Source organism: Dendrobates tinctorius, unplaced genomic scaffold (genome assembly GCF_039654945.1).
Source record: "Dendrobates tinctorius isolate UK_male_01 unplaced genomic scaffold, ASM3965494v1 ptg000046l, whole genome shotgun sequence".
Taxonomy (NCBI): domain Eukaryota; kingdom Metazoa; phylum Chordata; class Amphibia; order Anura; family Dendrobatidae; genus Dendrobates; species Dendrobates tinctorius.
In genome coordinates this window covers 80,528,173-80,553,171 of record NW_027361714.1, presented here as the reverse complement: position 1 = coordinate 80,553,171, position 24,999 = coordinate 80,528,173, and the positions used below count along the sequence as shown (strand labels likewise).

Here is a 24,999-nt window from a genome sequence, read left to right as displayed (position 1 = left end):
GTTCCTGCAAGATGAAGGCATTGAAGCTATGGACTGGCCCGCTCGTTCCCCAGACCTGAATCCGATTGAGCACATCTGGGACATCATGTCTCGCTCCATCCACCAACATCACGTTGCACCACAGACTGTCCAGGAGTTGGCGGATGCTTTAGTCCAGGTCTGGGAGGAGATCCCTCAGGAGACCGTCCGCCGCCTCATCAGGAGCATGCCCAGGCGTTGTAGGGAGGTCATACAGGCACGTGGAGGCCACACACTACTGAGCATCATTTCCTTGTCTTGAGGCATTTCCAATGAAGTTGGATCAGCCTGTAATTTGATTTTCCACTTTGATTTTGAGTATGCTTCCAAATCCAGACCTCCTGGGGTATTAATTTTGATTTACATTGATAATTTTTATGTTTTCTTGTTCTCAACGCATGCCACTATGTAATGAATAAAGATTTACAACTGCAATATTTCATTCAGTGATATCTACGATGTGGTATCTTAGTGTTCCCTTTATTTTTTTGAGCAGTGTATTAATGTGGGTATACAGTCTATAGAATGCTGAAAATAGTCCTACCTGTTATGATTGAGTCACCATAGGAGGCAAAAATAGAAATGCTAACTAAGTCCAGAAAACCAGAGAAGTTGGCAGCTATCGGATTGCAGACCCCTGAACCTATCAACACAACTAGCAGTAGCCGTGGGGGGCTCCTACGATGCCCTAGGCCCCTCGATCACAGCCGGAGGACTACATAGCCTAAAGACAGAAAGGGAAATCTAAACTGCCCCAGAGCAGACCCCAAAGCAAAAGGCAGCCCCCCACATATAATGACGGTGAAGCAAGAAGAAAAAACAAAACACAGACAGAAAGATAGACTGAGCAAAGATGGGGCCCCAAGCTAGCTTTAATAGGAAAGGACAGGAAGGGTGCTGTCTGCAATCCGTGAAAAAACCCTATGAAAATAAGAGCCAACAAACTGACAGTAAAAAAGGCCCTGAAGACGCTAGGCTTCAAAAAAGGTTATGTCAGTACTCAGGAATATTCTGAAGACAGAGCAACAGGCAAAAGGAGATTCAGCTCACCCCAGCAGGGAATGGCAGAATCCAGAAAAGCAAGGAAAACAAAACACAATGCAAAAAGGCAAAGCAGAAAGCTTAGCTTTAGATGAGCAGGAATCAGACTGGTTTCCTAGAAGTCCACAGAGAAGTCACCCGCAGGCCAGAAGGGCGTCGGCAGCCTTATATCCAGTCACTAACTCCACTCAGCCAGTCATCATCATCAGCCCCAGGTGTTTGACAATCAGGCTCACTACCTTTCTTCACCAGAAGAGGGAGTTCCTCGGGCCTCAGTAGTGAAGGGGAAAATGAACTCACAACACCTACCTTTGTGTCTCATAACAGATGTGTTGTTGCTGAGAAATCATCTTTTATCACTTTATGTAAATGACCACTTCCAGACTCTGGGGCGGATGGTGCCTGGAAGATGATTCTGCCCCAGAGCTTATTTTTCATGAAGGGGAGTTACCAGTGAGACAAGTAACCAACACCGGACAGCAAAAATGAAATTTGTCTTCATGCAAACACATTTTTTGCTTCTCTCAGCGCTCTGCTGTATTACACAATATTACAGACCTGTCTGCTTGTGATGTGGAAGCTGAGAGGAACCTGCAGATGTGTCAGTTATACTCGCACACAGTGCTGCAGTGAGATCAGGAGAGCATTACACATCACTCTGGTAACCATCACTGTTATGAACTGGTCACCGAGGAGGACGGCAGGAATAGGCTAGGCCACCAGGAAACCAGAAAGGTTGGTAACTTAGCAGATTGCAGACCCCTAATCCTAACAACACAACTAGCAGTAGCCGTGGGGCGTAACTACGATGCCCTAGACGCCTCGGCACAGCCGAAGAGCTAACTAAGCCTAAAGCAAGAAAGGTGAAATCTAAACTGCCCTGGAGTAGAACCCCAAAGGAATAGATAGCCCCCAAACATATATTGTCGGTGAGACAAGATGAGACACAAACGCCGGCAGAAAATAGACTGAGCAAATGATAGGGCCCAAACTAACTAAATAGGATAGGAAAGGAAAGATCTTGTCTGCAATCACGCAAAAACCCTAAAAATCCAACACGTCTGATGTACAAAATAACACTGAGGTCTCACGACCTCTCCCCCACTATATCAGCATTCTGGTATGAACTGACATCAAAGCAAAAAGAGACTAGTATCACAGGGGACTGAACAAACTGACATAAGCTGTAACATATGGAGTGGGGTCCAGCTCTGCCCCAACAGGGAACAATGCTAAACCATCACAGCAAAGCAGAAAGAGGCAAAACCAGATCAGATGCAAAGGATTAGCAAATGAACAACGTAACTGAAAAATGCACGAACTGGCAGAAGACAGCAGACCTCAGAATGCACAGGAAGAAAACTAATCACCAGCAGCCACTGAAGGAAGCCTGCTCAATTAAATACTCCAGTCAGTAACCCCGGATTTCCAATCATCATCGTCAGGTGGCAGACTTCAGCCAGCTCCACTACCCACAGTAAACACCAGAGGGAGCCCCGACTCAGAAGTCGAATCGAGAGCGTTCACAACACATCACACTGGTAACCATTACACATCACATTGGTAACACTGGTAACCATTTCACATCACACTGGTAACCCCCCCTTATATTTAAAACAAGCTCTGGAGGCAGAGTTATCTCCAGGCACTATCCTCAACAGAACCTGGAAGAGTTCACTTTGTATAAAGTGGTAAAAGATGATTTCTTAGCAACAACACATCTGATATGAGACACACAGGTAGGACTGTTTTTCACCATTTTATAACCTATATGCTCATATAAATTTTTTTAGATAGGCCAAATGCTACAGATTCCCTTTAAATATCGGTACCACATCAGTGTTCCTCCAATCCTGTGGCACCAGCCTTGTGACAAGAGAGTCTAAGAACATGAGATACAGCGGTCTATCAATTACTGAGCTCAAGTCCTTCAGTATCCATGGATGAATGCCTTCTGAGTCAGGGGATTTGTCAATGTTTAATTTGCTCAGATGCAGGCTTACTTCTGCTTGTGTTAAACTAGTTATAACAGGTGGTGAACTTTGATTTTGGCCTTGTTGAATGATCCCTGGAACAAGTCAGTCCATTACTGAACACAGATGAAAAGTGCCTGTTTAATATCTCAGCCTTTTCTTTGTCCTCTTATAGTTATCTTGTTGTTGTTATCTTTATAGGGGCCAATGCCATGCCTTTTTTCTTATTGGTATTAATGTATTTAAAATAAATCCCAATAAATGTTATAATGTCCCTGGCAATTTGTGTTTCAGTAGCAAACTTTGTACTCCTAAATTGCTATTTCTGTATTCTCAGTCTTCAAGATTTTGAATGGCTTTTTGCCTTATTAAACTTTGTACTGTCTTATTTATCCATAATGATTTCTTCTTATTTTTCTACATGTTGTTACCAGAGGGTATAAGCTTTCTACAGGATTCTAGTACTAAATTCTTAAACGGCCACATTTATGTTCGGTGTTTCCAGTTGCTTTGATATGGTCCCAGTCTACTTGAGTAAGCTGTTCCCTTAAATTGTTGAAATTAGTCTTCCTAATGTTACAGGTTTTTGCGTTTCCACTTTGAAATGTTGTATTAAATATTACATAGAAACTTACCATATTATGACTGCTGCATCCCAAATGCTTCCTGAACTGTTGATCTGAAATTGTATGTGGTCTATTTGACAGGACCAGATTAAGCAGATGATCTCCTCTGGCTAGTTCATCTACAGTAGCTTGTAAAAGTATTCATTCCCCTTGGCTTTTTTATCAGTTTTGTTACATTACCACCTGTGTTTTAAATATTTTTGTATTTTGATTTGTGTGTGATGCATCAGCACTAAATAGTCTATGTTGATGAAATGAGAAACATATGGGCAATTTATGGGATCAAAGAACTAAAAAGTGCCATGTAAATATGTATTCACCCTTTTGCCGTGAAGCACCTAAAATTTTTGGTGCAAGCAATTACCTTGATAAGTCACATGCTTAGTGAAAGGAAGTCCATCTGTGTGCAAATGGTCAGTCAGTATATACACATCTTATCTGAAAGACCACGGAGGGTGTAACACCATTAAGCAAAAGTCAGCACTAACCAAACAACACCCTGAAGACCAAGGAGATCTCCAAACAAGTCGGTGATAATGTTGTTGAGCAGTACAAGTCAGGGTTGAATCTCTGATGATCCCCAGAGCACCATCAAATTCATTATCATCAAGTGGAAAGAATATGGTACCACAACAAGCCTTCCAAGAGAGGGCCGCCCACAAAACTTAACCCAACAGGAAGTACAGCGGCGTCTTAAAATCACTAAAGTTGACAAATCCCTGGGCCCGGATGGGATACACCCCCCGAGTACTGCAGGAATTAAGTACAGTCATTGATAGACCATTATTTTTAATCTTTAAAGATTCCATAATAACAGGGTCTGTACCACAGGACTGGCGTATAGCAAATGTTGTGCCAATATTCAAAAAGGGGACAAAAATTGAACTTGGAAATTATAGGCCAGTAAGTTTAAATTCTACTGTGGGTAAAATCCTGGAGGAGTTTCTAATAGATGCTATGCTGGAGTATCTGAAGAAGAATCATCTCATGACCCAATATCAACATGGGTTTACGAGGGACCGTTTCTGTCAGACTAATCTGATAAGCTTCTATGAAGAGGTAAGTTCCAGACTGGGCCAAGGAAATGCAGTGGACGTGGTGTATATGGACTTTTCAAAAGCTTTCGATATGGTGCCACACAAAAGGTTGATACATAAAATGAGAACAATGGGGATAGGGGCAAATATGTGTAAGTGGGTTAAGAGCTGGTTCAGGGATAGGAAACAAAGGGTTGTTATTAATGGAGCACACTCGGACTGGGTCAAGGTTAGCAGTGGGGTACCACAGGGGGGGGGGTCAGTATTGGGCCCGCTTCCTTTTAACATATTTATTAGTGACCTTGAAGGGGGCATACAGAGTAGAATCTCAATATTTGCAGATTACACTATACTCTGCAGGGTAAACCATACAGAGGAGAACAATATATTATAGGAGGATTTATGTAAACTGGAAGCTTGGGCTGATAAATGGCAAATGAGCTTTAATGAGGATAAATGTAAGGTCATGCACCTGGGCAGAGGAAATAACATGTATAATTATGTGCTTAATTGTAAAACACTGGGCTAAACGGTCACTGAAAAAGACCTGGGTGTATGGGTGGACGACAAACTCACATTTAGTGGCCAGTGTCAGGCAGCTGCTGCAAAGGCAAATAAAATAATAGGATGCATTAAAAGAGGCATAGATGCTCATGAGGAGAACATAATTTTACCTCTATAAAAGTCACTAGTGCGACCACACTTAGAATACTGTGTACAGTTCTGGTCTCCGGTGTATAAGAAAGAGCTGAACTAGAGCGGGTGCTGAGAAGAGCGACCAAGGTTATTAGGGAACTAGGGGGTCTGCAATACCAAGACAAGTTATTACACTTGGGGTTATTTAGTTTGTATAAATATATGCGGGGACAGTTCAAAGACCTTTCTAATGATCTTTTAACTCTTAGACCTGAGATGGGGACAAGGGGGCATCGTCTACGTCTGGAGGAAAGAAGGTTTAATCATAATCACAGACTCGGATTCTTTACTGTAAGAGCAGTGAGACTATGGAACTCTCTTCTGTATGATGTGATGAGTGATTCACTACTAAAATTTAAGAAGGGCTTGGATGCCTTTCTTGAAACGTATAAAATTACAGGTTATATATACTAGATTCCTTGATAGGGCGTTGATCCAGGGAGCTAGTCTGATTGCTGGAGGTGGAGTCAAGAAGGAATTTTTTTCCCCAATGTGGAGCTTAGTGTTTGCAACATGGGTTTTTTTGTGTTCTTCAGGATCCACATGTTAGGCTATGGGTTGAACTAGATGGACTTAAATTCTTCCTTCAACCTTAAAAACTGTGTTACTAAAACCTTTCAGCCTGGGCGAGGAGGTCAGTAATCAGAGAGACAGCACAGAGACCAAAGGTAACACTGAAGGATCTGCAGAGTTTGCAAGCACAGACTGTAGTATCTGTTTATATGACCACAATAAGCTGTACACTCCACAGAGGTCGCCTTTATGGTAGAGTTGGCAGAAAAAAGCCTTTACGTACACACGAAAACTGTAAGGCTTGTTATGAGTTTGCAAAAAGACATGTGAGAGACTCCTCAAATGTATGGAGGAAGGGGCTGTGGTCAGATGAGACAAAAATTGAACTTTTTGGCCAATAAGGTAAACACTATGTCTGGTGCCAAACCAACACCGCTCATCACTCCAAGAACACCATCCCCACAGTGAAACTTGGTGGTGGGAGCATCATGCTGTGGGTATGTTTCTCAGCAGCAAAGACAGGTAAAATGGTCCGAGTAGAGAGTACTGTAAGATGGGTGGTGCAAAATGCAGGGATATTCTTCAGCAAAATCTGTTAGTCAGTGATTTGAGACTGGGACGGAGGTTCACCTTCCAACAAGACGATGACCCAAACCGTACTGCTAAAGCAACACTCTAGTGGTGTAACCGGATACATGTGAATGTTTTGGAGTGGCGTAGTCAAAGACCAGGCCTAATTCAATAGATAATCTGTGGTCAGACGTGAAGATTATTGTTGTCCAGAGGAAACCATCTAACTTGAAGAAGCTGGAGTAGTTTTGCCTTGAAGAATGGGCAAAAATCCCAGTGTCAAGATGTGGAAAGCTAATAGAGACTTATCCAAATTGACTTGCAGCTGTAATTACATAAAAAGGAGGCTCCACAAAGTGCTCTCTTTAGGGGGTGAATAGTTATGCACACTGAAGTTTTCAGCTATTTTGTCCTATAGGTTGTTTGCTTCACAATAAAAAAGAAACAGATGTTCACAGTTGTAGGCAAGTTTTTTACATGAACTGATGCAAACCCTCAACAAAAAAACTGTGATATTCCATGTTGTGAGGTAGAAAAACACAAAAATGCTAATGGGGGTGAATGCTTTCGCAAACTGCTGTACCAGGTGAGAGAGGTAATTGTCTTGAACTGCAGATAAGAACTTGCACTTTTTGCACAACCAAAAGATTCTAGGTCCCATTGAATGTTAGGATAGTTAAAACCCCCATAATAAGGACCCTATTATTATTTGCTGCCTTTTTAATTTGTTGCAGCATTTCATTCTCTACCTGTTCAGTTATATTAGGAGGCTTGTAGCAAACGCCCAATTTGCAGTTTTCCATTATTGTCATCCCCAGGTAAATTTACCCATAGTGGCTCTACATTGTCCCAGTTTCCCCCATTGTAGTCATTGAGCACAGGTCTCAAGTTGGATTTAACGAAAATACACACCCCTCCAACTTTTTTGTTTTTCTTGTCCTTTCTAAATGTAGTGTAGCCCTCTATGTTTGTAACCCATGCATGGCTTTCGTCCACTCAGGTTTCCGTAATGCCCACCACATCATATTCTGTGACCCACATAAGTGTCTCCAATTCATTCGTTTTGTTTGTAAGACTTCTTGCATTTGCCAGCAGACATTGAATAAGGTTAGCACAATTATTACTCCTACTCAGCTCCCTGCTTTCCTTACATATCCAAGTCCCCCCCCCCCCCCCCCCCAAATCATCATTAACTCCTACTGTCTCACTTTCTGTAAACCGGAAAATCCAGACTCCTAGCGAAATGTGGACAGAGCACTCTACACTCCAAAATGAGCATTATAAAACAGGAGAAGCACAGGAGTGTTTAAAAAGGTACCAAAATACTTTATTGGCACCTAAAATACTACATACTAATCACACACAAGTGCAAAATAAGGAGACACAGTAGTGGTTCTCCGCAGAAGTGTATAATTACAGAAGCTTCAGATACAGTTCAGAAAATTCTTTATGGTAAGGTCTACTATGCAAGTTTGTATCCCTTAGATTAGATACTACCTCAGATAGGGAAAACACTACATAAATGTCCCATATCAAAAAGAATCATTACTATCCCTTCAGAGGTACAAACACGAATGTGGAGTAAAAACGTTAGATATGCAAGTTTGGCATGGTAATCCGCTAAGGCCTGTTTCACACTTCCGTTTTTTCAAATCCGTCAAAATCCGTTGTTTTCCGTAAAAAAACGGATCCGCCATTTTTTGCAGGATCCGTTTTTTTTTGTCCCATAGACTTCCATTACGGTTACCGCGGATCCGTCAAAAAAACGGATCCGTTTTTAAAAAAACGGATCCGTTGGCATCAGTTTCCGTCAAAAAAACGGAAACGGATCCGTTTGGCGGACACAAAAACGGAAGTGTGAAACAGGCCTTAGGTGTGTATACTAATAGTAGCATGTATAACCTTACCTAGTCGCAGAGACACCGCCACAGCATAAGTAAACTTTTCTACGGACTGTTACCCAGGTACGTACTTCTGGGTCCTGATCTTCCCCACTCCACCCTCCTCCATATCGCTGGCCCATTTGAACAACACCTGTTTAAATGCCCTGCTAGGATATGTGGCCATCATAAAGGAAATCCGTTGCTAGATTCAGCCACTCCTCTTGATCTGGTCAACTTGAGCCATTCACCTGTAAGGCCTGTTTCACACTTCCGTTTTTTCAAATCCGTCAAAATCCGTTGGTTTCCGAAAAAAAACGGATCCGCCATTTTTTTGCAGGATCCGTTTTTTTTGTCCCATAGACTTCCATTAGTGGTTACCGCGGATCCGTCAAAAAAACGGATCCGTTTGCATCAGTTTCCGTCAAAAAAAGGAAACGGATCCGTTTGGCGGACACAAAAACGGAAGTGTGAAACAGGCCTAAGGGAAATGTACATCTAACTGTATCCTCTGGCTCTTGGCTTACCAAGGTGGTGTCTATAATTGTCTATAAAAGAATGTGCGCTATTGCTTTACTGGCTAACAGTAGATATTTGTTTTTTTCTGGATTATGTTAGATTTTAAAGTGTAACATGTTGTGTCTTTAACCCCCTTAGCGACATGCGTCGTACTAGTACTGCTCTGCGGGAGGTGCAGTTGTGCCCAGAACAGTATTAGTACGGCACCGTGACCGCCGCGGCCTCACGCTGAGCACAGCTGACACTCCGCAGCAGTGCCCACGATCGGTGCTAGCATCGATTGTGAACGTTTAACCCCTCTGGTGCTGCTGTCAGTAGTGACAGGGGCATAGAGAAGCATTGCACAGGGAGGGGGGTTCGCTGCGCGCTCCCACCACAACGCGATGCGAACGTGTTGTTCTGGTGGTCTCCATGGAGACCCCTTGCGCCAAGATGGCCGCAGGGTCCTGCAGGGAAGGTGGCTCGCCGGCATGCCTCTTTCCCTGCCTTTCAGATCCTGATCTGACACTCTGCTGTGCAGTGTCTGATCAGCAATCTGACATTATATACAGTCATATGTAAAAGTTTGGGCACCCCTATTAATGTTAACCTTTTTTCTTTATAACAATTTTGGTTTCTGCAACAGCTATTTCAGTTTCATATATCTAATAACTGATGGACTCCGTTATATTTCTGGATTCAAATGAGGTTTATTGTACTAACAGAAAATGTGCAATCTGCATTTAAACAAAATTTGACCGGTGCAAAAGTATGGGCACCCTTATCATTTTCTTGATTTGAACACTCCTAACTGCTTTTTACTGACTTCCTGAAGCACTAAATTGGTTTTGTAACCTCATTGAGCTTTGAACTTCATAGCCAGGTGTATCAAATCATGAGAAAAGGTATTTAAGGTGGCCACTTGCAAGTAGTTCTCCTATGAAGAGTGGCATCATGGGCTCCTCAAAACAACTCTCAAATGATCTGAAAACAAAGATTATTCAACATAGCTTTTCAGGGGAAGGATACAAAAAGTTGTCTCAGAGATTTAACCTGTCAGTTTCCACTGTGAGGAACATAGTAAGGAAATGGAAGAACACAGGTACAATTCTTGTTAAGCCCAGAAGTGGCAGGCCAAGAAAAATATCAGAAAGGCAGAGAAGAAGAATGGTGAGAACAGTCAAGGACAATCCAGAGACCACCTCCAAAGACCTGCAGCATCATATTGCTGCAGATGGTGTCACTGTGCATCGGTCAACAATACAGCGCACTTTGCACAAGGAGAAGCTGTATGGGAGAGTGATGCGAAAGAAGCCGTTTCTGCAAGCACACCACAAACAGAGTCGCCTGAGGTATGCAAAAGCACATTTGGACAAGCCAGTTACATTTTGGAAGAAGGTCCTGTGGACTGATGAAACAAAGATTGAGTTGTTTGGTCATACAAAAAGGCGTTATGCGTGGAGGCTAAAAAACACAGCATTCCAAGAAAAACACTTGCTACCCACAGTAAAATTTGGTGGAGGTTCCATCATGCTTTGGGGCTGTGTGGCCAATGCCGGCACCGGGAATCTTGTTAAAGTTGAGGGTCGCATGGATTCAACTCAGTATCAGCAGATTATTGACAATAATGTGCAAGAATCAGTGACGAAGTTGAAGTTACGCAGGGAATGGATATTTCAGCAAGACAATGATCCAAAACACCGCTCCAAATCTACTCAGGCATTCATGCAGATGAACAATTACAATGTTCTGGAATGGCCATCCCAGTCCCCAGACCTGAATATCATTGAAAATCTGTGGGATGATTTGAAGCGGGCTGTCCATGCTCGGCGACCATCAAACTTAACTGTACTGGAATTATTTTGTAAACAGGAATGGTCACAAATACCTTCATCCAGGATCCAGGAACTCATTAGTAGCTACAGGAAGCGACTAGAGGCTGTTATTTTTGCAAAAGGAGGATCTGCAAAATATTAATGTCACTTTTATGTTGAGGTGCCCATACTTTTGCACCGGTCAAATTTTGTTAAAATGCAGATTGCACATTTTCTGTTAGTACAATAAACCTCATTTGAATCCAGAAATATAACTGAGTCCATCAGTTATTAGACATATGAAACTGAAATAGCTGTTGCAAAAACCAAAATTGTTATAAAGAAAAAAGGTTAACATTAATAGGGGTGCCCAAACTTTAACATATGACTGTAGTGATGTCCCATATTGGAACAATGTAATAAAGTTAAAAAAAATTATGTGTAAAAATATTTTTTTGTAAAAATCACCAAATAAAGAAAAAAAATTCACCAATAAATACATTTATTTATGTAAATAAAAAAATCAATAAAAGTACACGTATTTGGTATCACCACGTCCGTAACGATCCGCTCTATAAAACCCCTTCAGTGAACACTGTAAAAAAATAAATAAAAAGAGGCAAAAACAATGCTTTATCATCATACCGCCGAACAAAAAGTGCAATAAAATGTGATAAAAAATACGGATGTGGATAAAAATTGTTCCGCTGAAATTGTCATCTTGTCCCGCAAAAAACAAACCACCATACAGCTTCCTCAGCAGAAAAATAAAAAAGTTATAGCTCTCAGAATAAAGCGCTGCAAAAATAATTTTTTCTATAAAATAGTTTTTATTGTGTAAAAGTGCCAAAACACAAAAAATATATAAATTAGGTATCGATGTAATAGTACTGACCCGAAGAATAAAACTCTTACCATTTTTACCATATGCAAAACAGTATAAAAAAAATTTTTAAAAAGCAATTCCTGAATTGCTGTTTTTTGTTCATTCTGTCTCCCAAAAACCGGAATAGAAAGCGTTCAAAAAATGTCATGTGCCCAAAATTGGTACCAATAAAAACGTCAACTCGTCTGCAAAACACAAGCCCTCACATGACTGTCGGCCTAAATATCAAAAAATTGTAGCTCTCAAAATATGGTGAAGCAAAATCTAGTTTTTGTAATAAGAGCGTCTTTTAGTGTGTGACAGCAGCCAAACATAAAAACCCGATACAAATCTGGTATCGCTGTAATCGCACCGACCCGAAGAATAAAGTCGCCTAATCACTTATACCGCACGAGGAATGGCATAAAAAATAAATAAAATCAATTCTTCACATGCTGTTGATTTTTTTTGTTTTTTTCATTCTGCCTCCCAAAGATTAAGGCTTGGCACACATTTATCCTGCTCTTACATCGGGGTTTCCGTGTAAATCTCTGAAATACGTGATTCAGACAGAACCCTGATGTAAAATTCCCTATAGTGAGGCAGATGAAGGCACTGTGGACGCCATTGCACCTGTGATCCGGGGGTGTCCGTCTTTTTAGGATTTCATAAAAGTGCCGTCAGCCATAGTTTTGTGCACTTCTGAAAAGAAGGAAACCACGGAACTGAGGCCAGATAGAGTCGAGAGTTACTGCTGCCTCACTATAGTGAATGGATCCATCGGGGGTTTCATCTGAATCATGTCACTCAGATTTAGATGGAAACCCCAAAGTAAGTGGTCAGCGTAGAGAGCTGGATAACTGTGATCCCAAACATTTATGTAAAATGTTCTCAATAAAAGCTTCCACTCAATCCACAAAAAAGCAAGTCTCCATTCAGATCTGTCATCTGTTTACGGAAATATAGGGGGCTTCCACGTTACTGGCACAAAGGCTCTGGAAAAGCGAAATGGCTCACCCGCCAAAAGAAATTAAGCAAATTCTCCACTCCCAAATCCAAATGCCCCCTCCCTTCTAAGCCCCAGTGTGCCTAAACAACATTTAGCGCCCACATGTTTGGCATTTCTGTAGTGATGAGAGTCCGCCTAATTTACAGGTGCGTGTCTCCATAAGCACTGGCTGGGCATAATGTACTGGTCACTACAATGTCAGTTTGCATTTTTCATTCAGCAACATCCACTGCTGCCTGTTTCTGGAAAACGCCCATGGAGTCAAAATCGTCACTACATCTGTAAATAAGATCCCAAAGGGTTATAATTTCCAAAATGGGGTCACTTGAGGGGGGATTCTGCTTTTCTAGCATTTAGGGGGTCTTTATATGGAATCCACAAACTAGTCTAGGAAAATCTGCGCTCCAGGAGGCAAATATTGCTCCTTCCCCGAGTCTCTCCGTATGGCAAAGTAATACTATACATCCACATATGGGGTATTTCTGCATTCAGCAGAAATTGTGGGACAAATGCTGGTGCCATTTTTACCCAGTTTCCAGTGTGAAAATGTAAAACTTGGGACTAACACACAATCTTGGTGGTAAAAATGTAAATTATTTTTCTTCACTGCCCAATGGTATAAAAGTTTGTGACACACCTGTAGTCTCAATATAATCACTGCACCCATAGATAAATTCATTTGTGGTTTAATTGGTAAAATTGGGTCACTTATGGGGGGTTCTGCTGTTCTGGCACCTCAGGGGCTCCGTCAACATAACAAGGCAACCTCAAACAAGTGCAGCAAAATCTGCACTGTAATATTTCCCTACTTCCCTTCTGAGCTTTGCACTGTGCCGCAAAAGTAGTGTGCGACCACAATCGGGGTATCAGTCAACTCAGGATAAATTGCACAACAAATTGTTTGGCGCAATCTCTCCTTTTACCCTTATGTAAATGCAAAATTTAGAGCCAAAAAGATTTATTTGGGAAAAATGTGTTTTGTTTTTTTTTTTGTTTTTTTTTTTAAATTTCCATGGCTCTACATTATAAACTTCTGTGAAGCATCTGTGGGTTCGAGGTGCTCAATACACATCTAGATAAGTTCCATAAGGGGTCTAGTTTCCAAAATGGTGTCACTTGTTGAGAGTTTCCACTGTTTAGGCACATCAGGGGCTCTCCAAACACGACATGGCAACCCTAATTATTCCAGCATATTTTACATTCAAAAAGTGAAATGGCGCTCCTTAACTTTCAAGCCCTGCCATGTGCCCAAACAGTAGATTACCTCCACATATGGGGTATCGGTATGCTCAGGAGAAATTGCACAGCAAAATTTATGGTCCATTTTCTCCTGTTACCCTTGAGAAAGTAAAAAAAAAATTAGGTCTAAAGTTACATTTTTGTGAAAGAAAAGTAAATGTTTATTTTTTCCTTCCACATTCCAAAAATTCCTGTGAAGCACCTGAATGGTTAATAAACTTCTTGTGGTTTTGAGCACCTTGAGGGGTGCAGATTTAGGCTATGTGCACACGTGCACGGAATTCCCGCTGATTTTATGCGTTTTTGCCGTGTTTTTTTGCTGCGAAGACGCATAAAATAAGCAACCCACATGCTGTGCTAATGCGTTTTTTTTCCGTGGCAGAATCACATTGCGGAAAAATATGCAGCATGCTCATTCTTTTTGCGTAATCGTGGGAATTCCACACACATAGGAATGCATTGTTCCGCATACTATATCCCTGTAAAAAATAGAATTAAAATAAAAAATTGTGATATTCTCACCTTCCGGTGTCCCCCACAGCGTCCCCAGGCCTCAGCGATGCTCACGGCAACTCCCGTTCCAAGGGATGCCTTGCGACAATGACCTTTGATGACTTAGCAGTCTCGCGTGATGCTACGTCATCTGGGGTCATTGTCACAAGGCATCACTGGGAACAGGAGTTGCCGGGAGCATCGCTGAGGCCTGGGGACGCTGCGGGGGACACCGGAAGGTGAGAATATCACAATTTTTATTATTATTATATATTATTATTTTTAACATTATATCTTTTTACTACTGATGCTGCATAGGCATACTCAATAGTAAAAAGTTGGTCACGCTCGTCAAACACTATGTTTGACGAGTGTGACCAACCTGTCAATCAGTTTTCTAAGCGATGCTACAGATCACTTGAAAAACGCTAGTATTCTGCAAGCTAATTACGCTTGCAAAACGCTAGTTTTTTGCGGGAATTACGCAAGCGGATTTTTCGCGTATTTGCCACAGCAGGAAGTTGCGGAATTGCCGCGGAAATTTCTGCGGGAATTCCGCACGTGTGCACATAGCCTTAGAATGGTGTCACTTTGGGTATTTTCTGTCATATAGCCCCCCAAAGTCACTTCAAGTGTGAGGCGGACCCTAGAAAAAATGGTTTTGCAAATTTTGTTGTAAAAATGAGAAATTGCTGGTCAACTTTTAACCCTTATAACTTTTTAACAAAGAAAATTGTTCTGATGTAAAGAAGACATGTGGGAAATGTTATTTTATTAACTATTTTGTGTGATATGACCCTGATTTAAGGGCATAAAAACTAAAAGTTTGATAATTGCAAAATTTTCAAAATTTTTGCCAAATTTCCGTTTTTTTTTTCACAAATAAACCCAAGTCATATCAAAGAAATTTTACCACTATCATAAAGTACAGTATGTCTCGAGAAAATCTCAGAATCACCGGGAACCGTTGATGCGTTCTAGAGGTATTACCTCATAAAGTGAATGGTCAGAAATGTAAAAATTGGCCTGGTCATTAAGGTGAAAACAGGCTTTGTCTCAAACAATATCTGCATCCTATGACATGGAAATTGCAATAAAAGCAAAGTCAGAATAAATATGAAAACAAAATTTATAACTAGAGATGAGCAAATATGTTCCGAAATGATCGCCAAATCCGAATTTGCCATTTTCTTGCCATATTAGTACCCTATTTATGTTTGATCGTTTCCGAACATATTTGCGCATTTCTACTCCCATGGACTCCAATGGCGTTCGGCTATGTTTGGCGAATATTGCAAAAACAGTACTCACCGGCGCCCGTAATCCAAAACGAATATTGAAAAATTTGCTCAGTTCTATTCTTAATATTACTTGCACTTTTCCAACACAAAAGAAATGGTTGTCATGGTTTCTAAAATGCCTCATAAGCAAGGATTCTTTACTATAAAAACAGTGAGACTATCGAACTTTCCACCACACCAATGTTGTGATGGCTCATCCATTGCACGATTTGCATTGAAGGAATTTGAGGGAGACCCGGATGTCTTTCTTGAGTGTAATGAAGTTATGAGTATTGGATCACTTGAGATGGGTTATTGATCCAAGTTATGTGATTGACTTATTTGTACTTTTTAAAGATGAGCAAAATTGGTGTCTGCCTCATGCTGGTTTTGTGATGTATTCTGGATCAACAGTGGCAGAGAAAAGTTAAAACTACATGATCTTTTTTTTTTTTTTTTTTTTTTTTTTTCAACCTCATTAGTTTCTTTTGGCTGAAACTTTCTGTGGACATTCAGATGTGTATACAGACTTAACAGTATATTATTTCTTCTTTAAGGAATACTGCAATACAATTCAACTGGACTCTGGCATAGACTACAGGAAGCGCGTTCTTGCTGCTGCTGGTAAAATATATTTCCTGTGAGTTCAAATTGTCTTAATTTCTTTCTTCATTTACGTTCCAACAGTTGTGTTGGTGCTTTAGTGCTATAGGATGTGCTACTTTCTAACTTCAGAGTCAGTGAGCATAGTACGAAGTCTGAGCTCTACGCTTTCTGTGTTAGACGATCATTAGTAAGAATAACAAGTGTAGAACCCCTTCAAGATGTCATATTTTCTCATAATGGATATTTGACATAATGTAAGTGGAAATGAAAGGTCATAATAATTTTTGCAATTGATTATTCAGTAGGTGTCAATCATAGTAAATGGATCTTGAAGAAAACCAGTGTCAGCCTGTATGTCAGCTGCTTTGCCATTTCCAGTGAATTGGTTAAACTAGAATGATATTCCACAATGAAGCTGTCCGTCTCTGCCGCTACCAATCATGCATATTGTCCTGATCCCTTTTTCAAAAGATTCTCCAGTCAAATGTAATTGAATAGAGAACAGTGTTAAATCACCAAAATCTATTAAAGGGGTTGTCCACCATTGGGGACATTTTTAACTATTTATTTATTTTTAAACTTAAATAAAGTCCCCAAGATCGACAACCTTTAATACGAAAAACAAGGATTGTGGCGTCAGGCTCTTCATTAAAAACGTTTAATGAAAATTCTGAGGCTGGAATCCTCGTTCATGGTTTATCTCTCCTGCGGCCGCCCTCCGTGCATCGGACTTCTCATGTGGGTGAGCTGACTTTTTCCCTATTTTTTTTGTTGTTGTTTTAACCCTTAATATGTTCCTACCTTTAATCCGTGTCCAATTGGAGTTGTTTCGGTCCACACCGTCTCTTGGAAACTCCTAGTTTGAAAACTCCAGGCAGTGCAGACAGCTATGAAGCTAAAAGAATACCACACATCCTTGAATGGTCAATGAAAAGTTGACTTGTCCCCTACCTCATATTAAGAGGATAGCAGTACAAATAAGGGAATAGCTGAATAGTTATTGAATACCTGAATATCTTATGATAGTTTCAGTTTTGAATTAATTGACTACAATAATGAGTTATTTCACTTACTTATGACCACTTTTTTTCTTTCATTTTAGCTTTATGATTTCAATATAAGATCCACATATTTCATCCAGGCCTTTATAATCCAATACTTTTTATTTCTCATATTTTCAGACTACAAGCAAAGAGAGAAAAAGAGCACAAAAAACAGTGCACACACAGCATGTTTCATCAATAATGGAGGCTTTATTAAGACAGAAAGTTGCCAAGGAAGATAAACATATAAAAACAATTAAAAACATAGTATGAATACATACAGTGAAAAATGGTGTACTTTGTGTGTGCACTGTTTTTTGTGCTCTTTTTCTCTCTTTGCTTGTGTTCACATTGTCTTAGCACATTGGTTGCACCAAGCTGCATGATTTGTTTGATATCTTGTGGTGCCCACCATCCTCCTTATCTTCATATTTTCAGACTAGCTCAAAGTCTTGACAAATTAAAGGGTTATTTTTATCTTTTATACTGTAAAATTCTGGGGGGTCTCTTGGATCCAGCCCGGTGCCTCTTACCCTCCATACATACTGGTAAGCGCTGCTCTTGGTACAAGTATGTCTTATAGTGTTACTTGACACTTGGTTATATTACTTACGGTATATTACGCATTGTACTGAGCAGCTCTCTACCTCTGTACATATGTGTTAGGCGGTTAATTGGCACCGGTGGTCCTCTTTTTCTATCCTTTTTCTATCCTTATGCACCTCATTATTACTATTTTTGTACTTATTGCATTATTTAATTATGTGTTACTAATATACCTTTTTTAACCAAGAATCTACGTCTTTCTCCTTCTTTGTCTTATAAATTACTGATTCATCACTAGGATACAAAATCATTTTAATGTATCGAAGCGTTTGCTAGGTAATTCCTAACTAAACCCCAAAACAGACCTGGTGCAAGAAACTTAAGAGATCAGAGATCTCTGCCACTTGAGAAAGGGGCCCTTGAGATCAGAAACTTGTTTTGTACTGAGATTTCGGTAAAGAAGTTTTTAATCACCTTGCACCATGTAGGTTTTGGGGTTTAGTTGGTAATTACCCAACAAACACTTGGATACATTATTGTTACCACTAAACTAGACTTTGTCCCATATAAGACAGAGGCTGTTTCATGTCTTAAATATTAGTGGAGATGTCCTCTCCTCTCAAGATGAGTACTCTTAATTTATGTGGATCTCCTTTGTTACCAGCACCTACTCGCCCAATGGGCGTTCCATTATTTGTTTTCCTTTTTGCCTATGTCTATTGATATAATCATTTTAGCATCAGTGGGGGTCCAATCTCAAATATCTCAACCCCTCGTAGCAATGAAGGGGCTGCAGTACTAATCTAGCCTTTGCCGAAAGATGCCTCCATTCTCTCCCAGTGCCGAGATCAACCTCTCTGTATACCACAGTATTCGCAGACACAGAAGGCACAGAGTTCACAGAGTTGTGAAGTTCTTCTTTCCATGTCAAGATAGAAAAAAATGCACCAAGCACACTTGTCCTGGGTTGACCTGAATTTGCACCTGGAGGTGCAAGTTGTCTTGGGAAACTCTCTCTTTTCTGGATATGCTATCATAAATTACCACAGACATCCATATTTGCAGTATGCGGAGTAAAGACACATGTCATTTCTAAGTGTTTGCCTTGGCTTTACATGCAAGACCAAGCTAGAAATCTCCTTTCTCTCTGTGTTCACATATCATTACCAGCTTTGTTGTGTCGGCATGGCCTCATTACTAGATGTCTGTGGAGCCTTTGATATATGCAAATAAGCCTAAAACATTTCCATCCACGTTAATATTCCCAATCTTGTCTTGTATTGTAAAAGTAATGTTTGTGTTTAGAGCACCACATCCTCCTTAATCTAGATACATAGGTGTATGGGCAAGAAGCTAAGCTGTCGCAGGCAGCTGTTAGTTGCCGGCTTTGAGTGTTATTAATCTCGGATGCTTTTCTTCTTTTTTTTTTTTCCCCTTTCCAGTACAAGTGAAGCTGATGTGGAGACTGTCATGGATAAGTTGTTTGATGAGCTGGCTCAGAAACAAAATGATGGTACGTAAGTTAATTTCTCTTGAAAGAGAACACATTTAAAACACAATGCCCAATCTCTACTGACCAATTAATAAGTTCCATTGCTGTCTATGGGTTGATGCCACACTCAAGTGGCAGTCATTGTATCAGCATTTTGTCCAATTTATGTGTTGAATCATGTGCTATTATTCATCAAGCTATGCATTTCGTAGCTGTAAGGGATGAATTTTAGGGTAATTATCCAGACAAGACTGAGCTTTTGTTCCTGTTTCCATAGTAACAAGACCAAGGATTCTGAAAGTGCAGGGCAGGGAGCTGAAGCTGAGCAAAGCCTGTGGATCCATTGCTGACTGCACATTTGAGGAACTCTGTGACCGTGTAAGTGCCCCAGCAGCTAGAAACTAGTTAATACATCTACAACCATATTTTGTTTTTTTTTTGTGATCAGCAATCCACTTGACTGATAAACATTGAACAAAAACATGTTTTCATGTAACACCCAGATAATTCACTCTTCTGTATAATTATCTTCTGACAACAATTTTTTAATTCAAGTAAATACATATATCCACTTGACCAATGCACATGTTATATTAAACTCATGGTGCCCACGAATAAGTAAAAGAAGAGCAATAATGTGGAGTTATGCCCATGGGGTACTACTGCAGAACATGGGGTCACCTGCTAGGGGAAAACATCTCCATAATACTCCAAGTGATGGAGCATTTATACAGGAAGAAACCTCTGTATGCCTTTAGTTGAAATCTTTGGCATGCACAGACTAAAGTAGAGACCACGTACTTACAGTGGGTACGGAAAGTATTCAGACCCCTTTAAATTTTTCACTCTTTGTTTCATTGCAGCCATTTGGTAAATTCAAAAAAGTTAATTTTTTTCTCATTGATGTACACTCTGCACCCCATCTTGACTGAAAAAAGCAGAAATGTCGAAATTTTTGCAAATTTATTAAAAAGAAAAACTGAAATATCACATGGTCATAAGTATTCAGACCCTTTGCTCAGACACTCATATTTAAGTCACATGCTGTCAATTTCCTTGTGATCCTCCTTGAGATGGTTCTACTCCTTCATTGGAGTCCAGCTGTGTTTAATTAAACTGATAGGACTTGATTTGTAAAGGCACACACCTGTCTATAAAAGACCTCACAGCTCACAGTGTGTTAGACCAAATGAGGATCATGAGGTCAAAGAAACTGGCCAAGGAGCTCAGAGACAGAATTGTGGCAAGGCACAGATCTGGACAAGGTTACAAAAGAATTTCTGACTACTCAAGGTTCCTAAGAGCATAATGGCCTCCATAATCCTTAAATGGAAAAAGTTTGGGACCATAAGAAGTCTTCCTAGACCTGGCCGTCCAGGCAAACTGAGCAATTGTGGGAGAAGAGCCTTGGTGAGAGAGGTAATGAAGAACCTCAAGATCACTGTGGTTGAGCTCCACATGTGCAGTAAGGAGATGGGAGAAAGTTCCACAAAGTCAATTATCACTGCAGCCCTCCACCAGGTGGGCCTTTATGGCAGAGTGGCCCGACGGAAGCCTCTCCTCCGTGCCAGACATATGAAAGCCCGCATAGAGTTTGGTAAAAACACATGAAGGACTCCCAGACTATGAGAAATAATATTCTCTGGTCTGATGAGATGAAGATAGAACTTTTTGGTTATAATTCTAAGTGGTATGTGTGGAGAAAACCAGGCACTGCTCATCACCTGCCCAGTACAATCCCAACAGTGAAACATGGTGGTGGCAGTATCATGCTGTGGGAGTGTTTTTCAGCTGCAGAGACAGGACGACTGGTTGCAATTGAAGGAAACATGAATGCGGACAAGTACAGAGATATCCTGGATGAAAACCTCTTCCAGAGTGCTCTGGACCTCAGATTTGGCTGAAGGTTCATCTTCCAACAAGACAATGACCCTAAGCACACAGCTAAAATAACAAAGGACTTGCTTCAGAACAACTCTGTGACCATTCTTGACTGCCCCAGCCAGAGCCCTGACCTAAACCCAATTCAGCATCTCTTGAGAGACCTGAAAATGGCTGTCCACCAATGTTCACCATCCAACCTGAAGGAACTGGAGAGGATTTGCAAGGAAGAATGGCAGCGGATCCCCAAATCCAGGTGTGAAAAACTTGTTGCATCATTCCCATGAAGTCTCATGGCTGTACTAGCTCAAGAGTGCATCTACTCAATACTGAGCAAAGGGTCTGAATACTTATGACCATGTGATATTTCATTTTTTCTTTTCTTTAATAAATTTGCAAAAATTTTGACATTTCTGTTTTTTTTCAGTCAAGATGGGGTGAAGAGAGAACAATAATGAGGTAAAAAAATGAACTTTTTTTTAAATTTACCAAATGGCTGCAATGAAACAAAGAGTGAAAAATTTAAAGGGGTCTGAATACTTTCCGTACCCACTGTATATAGGTTTCCTATTACAAGAAAAACACAAAGTGGTAATATGGCCATGTGCTTGTTCTATTTTTTTTCTTTTTACTTTACACAATACTGATCCTGAATTGCAGGTAGTAACAGTACCAGAGATGCATTTATAATTCTACTGGAAAAGGTGACAAGAAAAACAGCACTCACCCAATCCTTCTTTCTAGATGTGGTTTTCATCCATGAAAATAGTTACATAGATATTTGTGGAGGTGTATGTGTCAGTGGAGTTTTTCCATGAATAGTGACACCTGCCGGAATGTTAAATGGTTAAAGTTGCAGTAAAACTTGCATTTTTTTATTATTGAAATCACTGTGGTTGGTATGTATCGGAGTCCAGTGGGCGGTCCTATTCAGTGATTGGCAGTCTGCCCTGTATGACTGCATGCAGTGATAGATGTCAATCACGAAGTAGGACCGCCTACTGGACTCATGGGTATACAAACACCAGGGATCTCAATTAATAAAATAAAGATTATGCCAAATCTTTTTCCAAGAAGCCTATTGATCATTCTGCTCGGCTTCTCCTTCTCTATACCACGCTGTCCACAGATCAGGCTGGATCTACTACAGGACTGGTTCCCTTTAATTGAATGCTTTTGGGGCCTTTGCTAGCTGCTATATTTATTCTTATAACCAAGCTCTTGATAAAATATGTACATGCAATATGACTAAATTCTAAAATAGAGTTGTAATTGAACCCATGATACAATACATAAGTGATACATACAATACATCATACCCTAAAAATGTGATCAAGAATATTTATATGAATAGTTTACAAACAACTTTTTTTCTGATTGAATAAAGAAGAAACATTAACTTTCTTCTCATGTATACTTGCTATATAGTCATGAATTTGGATATCATTAATGGAGAGGCTTGTAAATTATGCAGATACTAATACAAGGGCATTACATAGCTCTATAGATAAATGTGTAAAGACTCTTAAAATTCCAATCCCAATTTTTTGATGATGGGTATTTTCTGTGTTCCACCCTAGAAGGTTCAGACGGTTGGAGAGTGCTGCAGTGTAGTGGGATACAGAAAGTCTTAATTGTTTATGTATGGAGACATAATTACTGTAAGCAGATGCATTAAGGATTAAGCTACTTCTTTTTAATTGCCAACATGGAGAATGTGGAATGTGATAATTGCCACAAGATGAAAAACAAACATCATAAGAGTATATGTACTCCAGTGGTGATCGCTGGGAAGAGTTGGATTCATCCGCATCCGGGGCATTAGTTACAAAGCAAACAACAAGGACACATTGCCCCATTCTGCCCATGATTCTACTGGATGAAAGCTAAAGAATCCTTTGCCCGTCGTCTTTTCCCTGTCCGCTCCTTTCATCACACAACGTAAAGGACGAGAGAGTTTACGCCTCAGAATGTAGTACACTAAATTAATGACCATGATTATACTTAAGTAGTTGGATGGGACTAGTTTGGGATTTTTTCTCTTTACCATGAATACAGAATTGCGTTGAAGAAGCCTTTGAGCCTAACCCCATATTCATGGAGTGATGAAGGCATAATTGTACATTGTGCTATACTGTATGTTGAAAATATTTAGCATGACGTTATCACGTATAGTAAAATGTGAACACCTCTGCAGTAAAGTATTGAATCTCTTGCCCTTGGCCCAAGAACTTCCATTGGCACATCTGCTTTTTTAAGCTTTGTTATCAATGTGACAAGATGTTCTTGGGATTATTTCTTATTAGAGACTGGATATTTTATATCTGAGTTTCCCAAACTCCAGTCCTCATGGACCCCCACACGTCCTGTTTTCAGGATTTCCTTAGTATTGCACAGGTGATGGAATTATTATTAAGTCATCAGAAGCCGCCACAGGTTCACTCACCTGTGTAATGGTTGGGGGGCCGTGAGGACGGAGTTTGAATCTAGGAGGTGAGGTTTTTTCTTCTGGAGAGTGACATGCCAAGTCTGGCATGCCAGTGTGAGGAGACGTAAACACCTTGCATGCTCCTCTGGGAAATTTAATATGCACATTGTCTCTTCAGAGAGGAAGAGGACATGAACTCTAGTGCCACCTATTGGAAGTAGCAGTCCTACAAGTCAATATCGACCCTTTATCAAGCTTTGCAGTATAACTTAGGGGGTTAAGAAACACTGTTTTAAATGAATACTGATTGTGAAACTAGCCCTAAGCCTGTTGGTGACTTGCTTCTTTTTACATCGTAGCCTCTGGGCGCCAGTGACTACCTGGAGATGTGCAAGAAATTTGACACAGTTTTTATTCGGCAAATCCCGCAGTTCAATATGACAAAACGTTCTCAGGCTCGCAGGTTCATTACGCTCATAGATGCCTTCTATGATCATAAGGTAAAGATAGATTACTGATGTTCGAAAATTAAAGGGGCTGACCACCTTATCTTTATCAAATGTGTGGAGACGTGATTATGTGACACTTACTAGTGTATGAGGTTTACAGCTTCTCCTCCTCCTGAATAATCATATTATTTAAAAATAAATTGGCCAAGCCATGCTGGTGTGTAGGCAGTTCATATAGAGTTTGCATGTTGTACTGATGTTTCGCAATACCGATTCTGCGGAACCTCGTTGTAAGGCTGCTGTTGGCTTCTTGCTGGGGGGATAGGTTAGTATATGCACATAACTATATATGTGTCTCTTTGTAGAGTTTATTATTGACCAGGACTTACCTGAATATTATTACTTGTATCATGTGATTTGTGGAGATGAATGCAGGGTTCTGCATGCCCCGCTGCTCCCATCTATGTGATGAATATTAGGTACCATAGGATTGTCCTGATCTCTTCATCGGGACCATTGATCATCCAGTGATTACATTGAAGCACGTAGAGCTGTTATCAATTTAATAAAGAACTTCTATTCTAAAAAGCTGTAGTACTGAATATTCATCTAATATAATGGGGCGGCGTGCCAAACGCTACATTTTTCTTCTCCACAAATCACACTTCCACTGACTGACCAGTCTGGATCCAGCTAAGGCATGCTACTACCAGGTTTGCACAGGTGTCGTGTTCTACACAAAGGTGAGCGTTGATGTCGTAGGGGTACAGAATATCCAATCGCCTGATCACACAGATCCTTCCCCTGTGAAACGCTTCCCCTTGTTCTCCTCTTTCTACTACAATTAGAATGGGTGTATCATGTCACTTATATAGCGTGTACCCTAACACAAACTCAAGAATGTTCCGTGTAACTTATGGCAACGCATGGCGGCCACTGTGCGAAGTTAGAAACTTTTACCGCCAGCCTCTGTGTCCTTCTATTTTCATTATCGTAATTGCGC

At 40.4% G+C, this 24,999-nt stretch overlaps 1 protein-coding gene across 2 annotated transcripts in view; it reads left to right on the top strand.

Annotated features, from left to right (window-relative positions):
• Positions 1-24,999, top strand: part of AFG1L (AFG1 like ATPase) — a 191,599-nt gene that overhangs the window by 154,726 nt on the left and 11,874 nt on the right. For both annotated transcript variants that reach the window (XM_073576056.1, XM_073576055.1), the window contains 4 exons: positions 16,109-16,191; positions 19,189-19,259; positions 19,516-19,616; positions 23,907-24,047. In XM_073576056.1, coding sequence (XP_073432157.1) covers positions 16,109-16,191; positions 19,189-19,259; positions 19,516-19,616; positions 23,907-24,047 — 396 coding nt within the window. The remainder of the gene's footprint in view (positions 1-16,108; positions 16,192-19,188; positions 19,260-19,515; positions 19,617-23,906; positions 24,048-24,999) is intronic.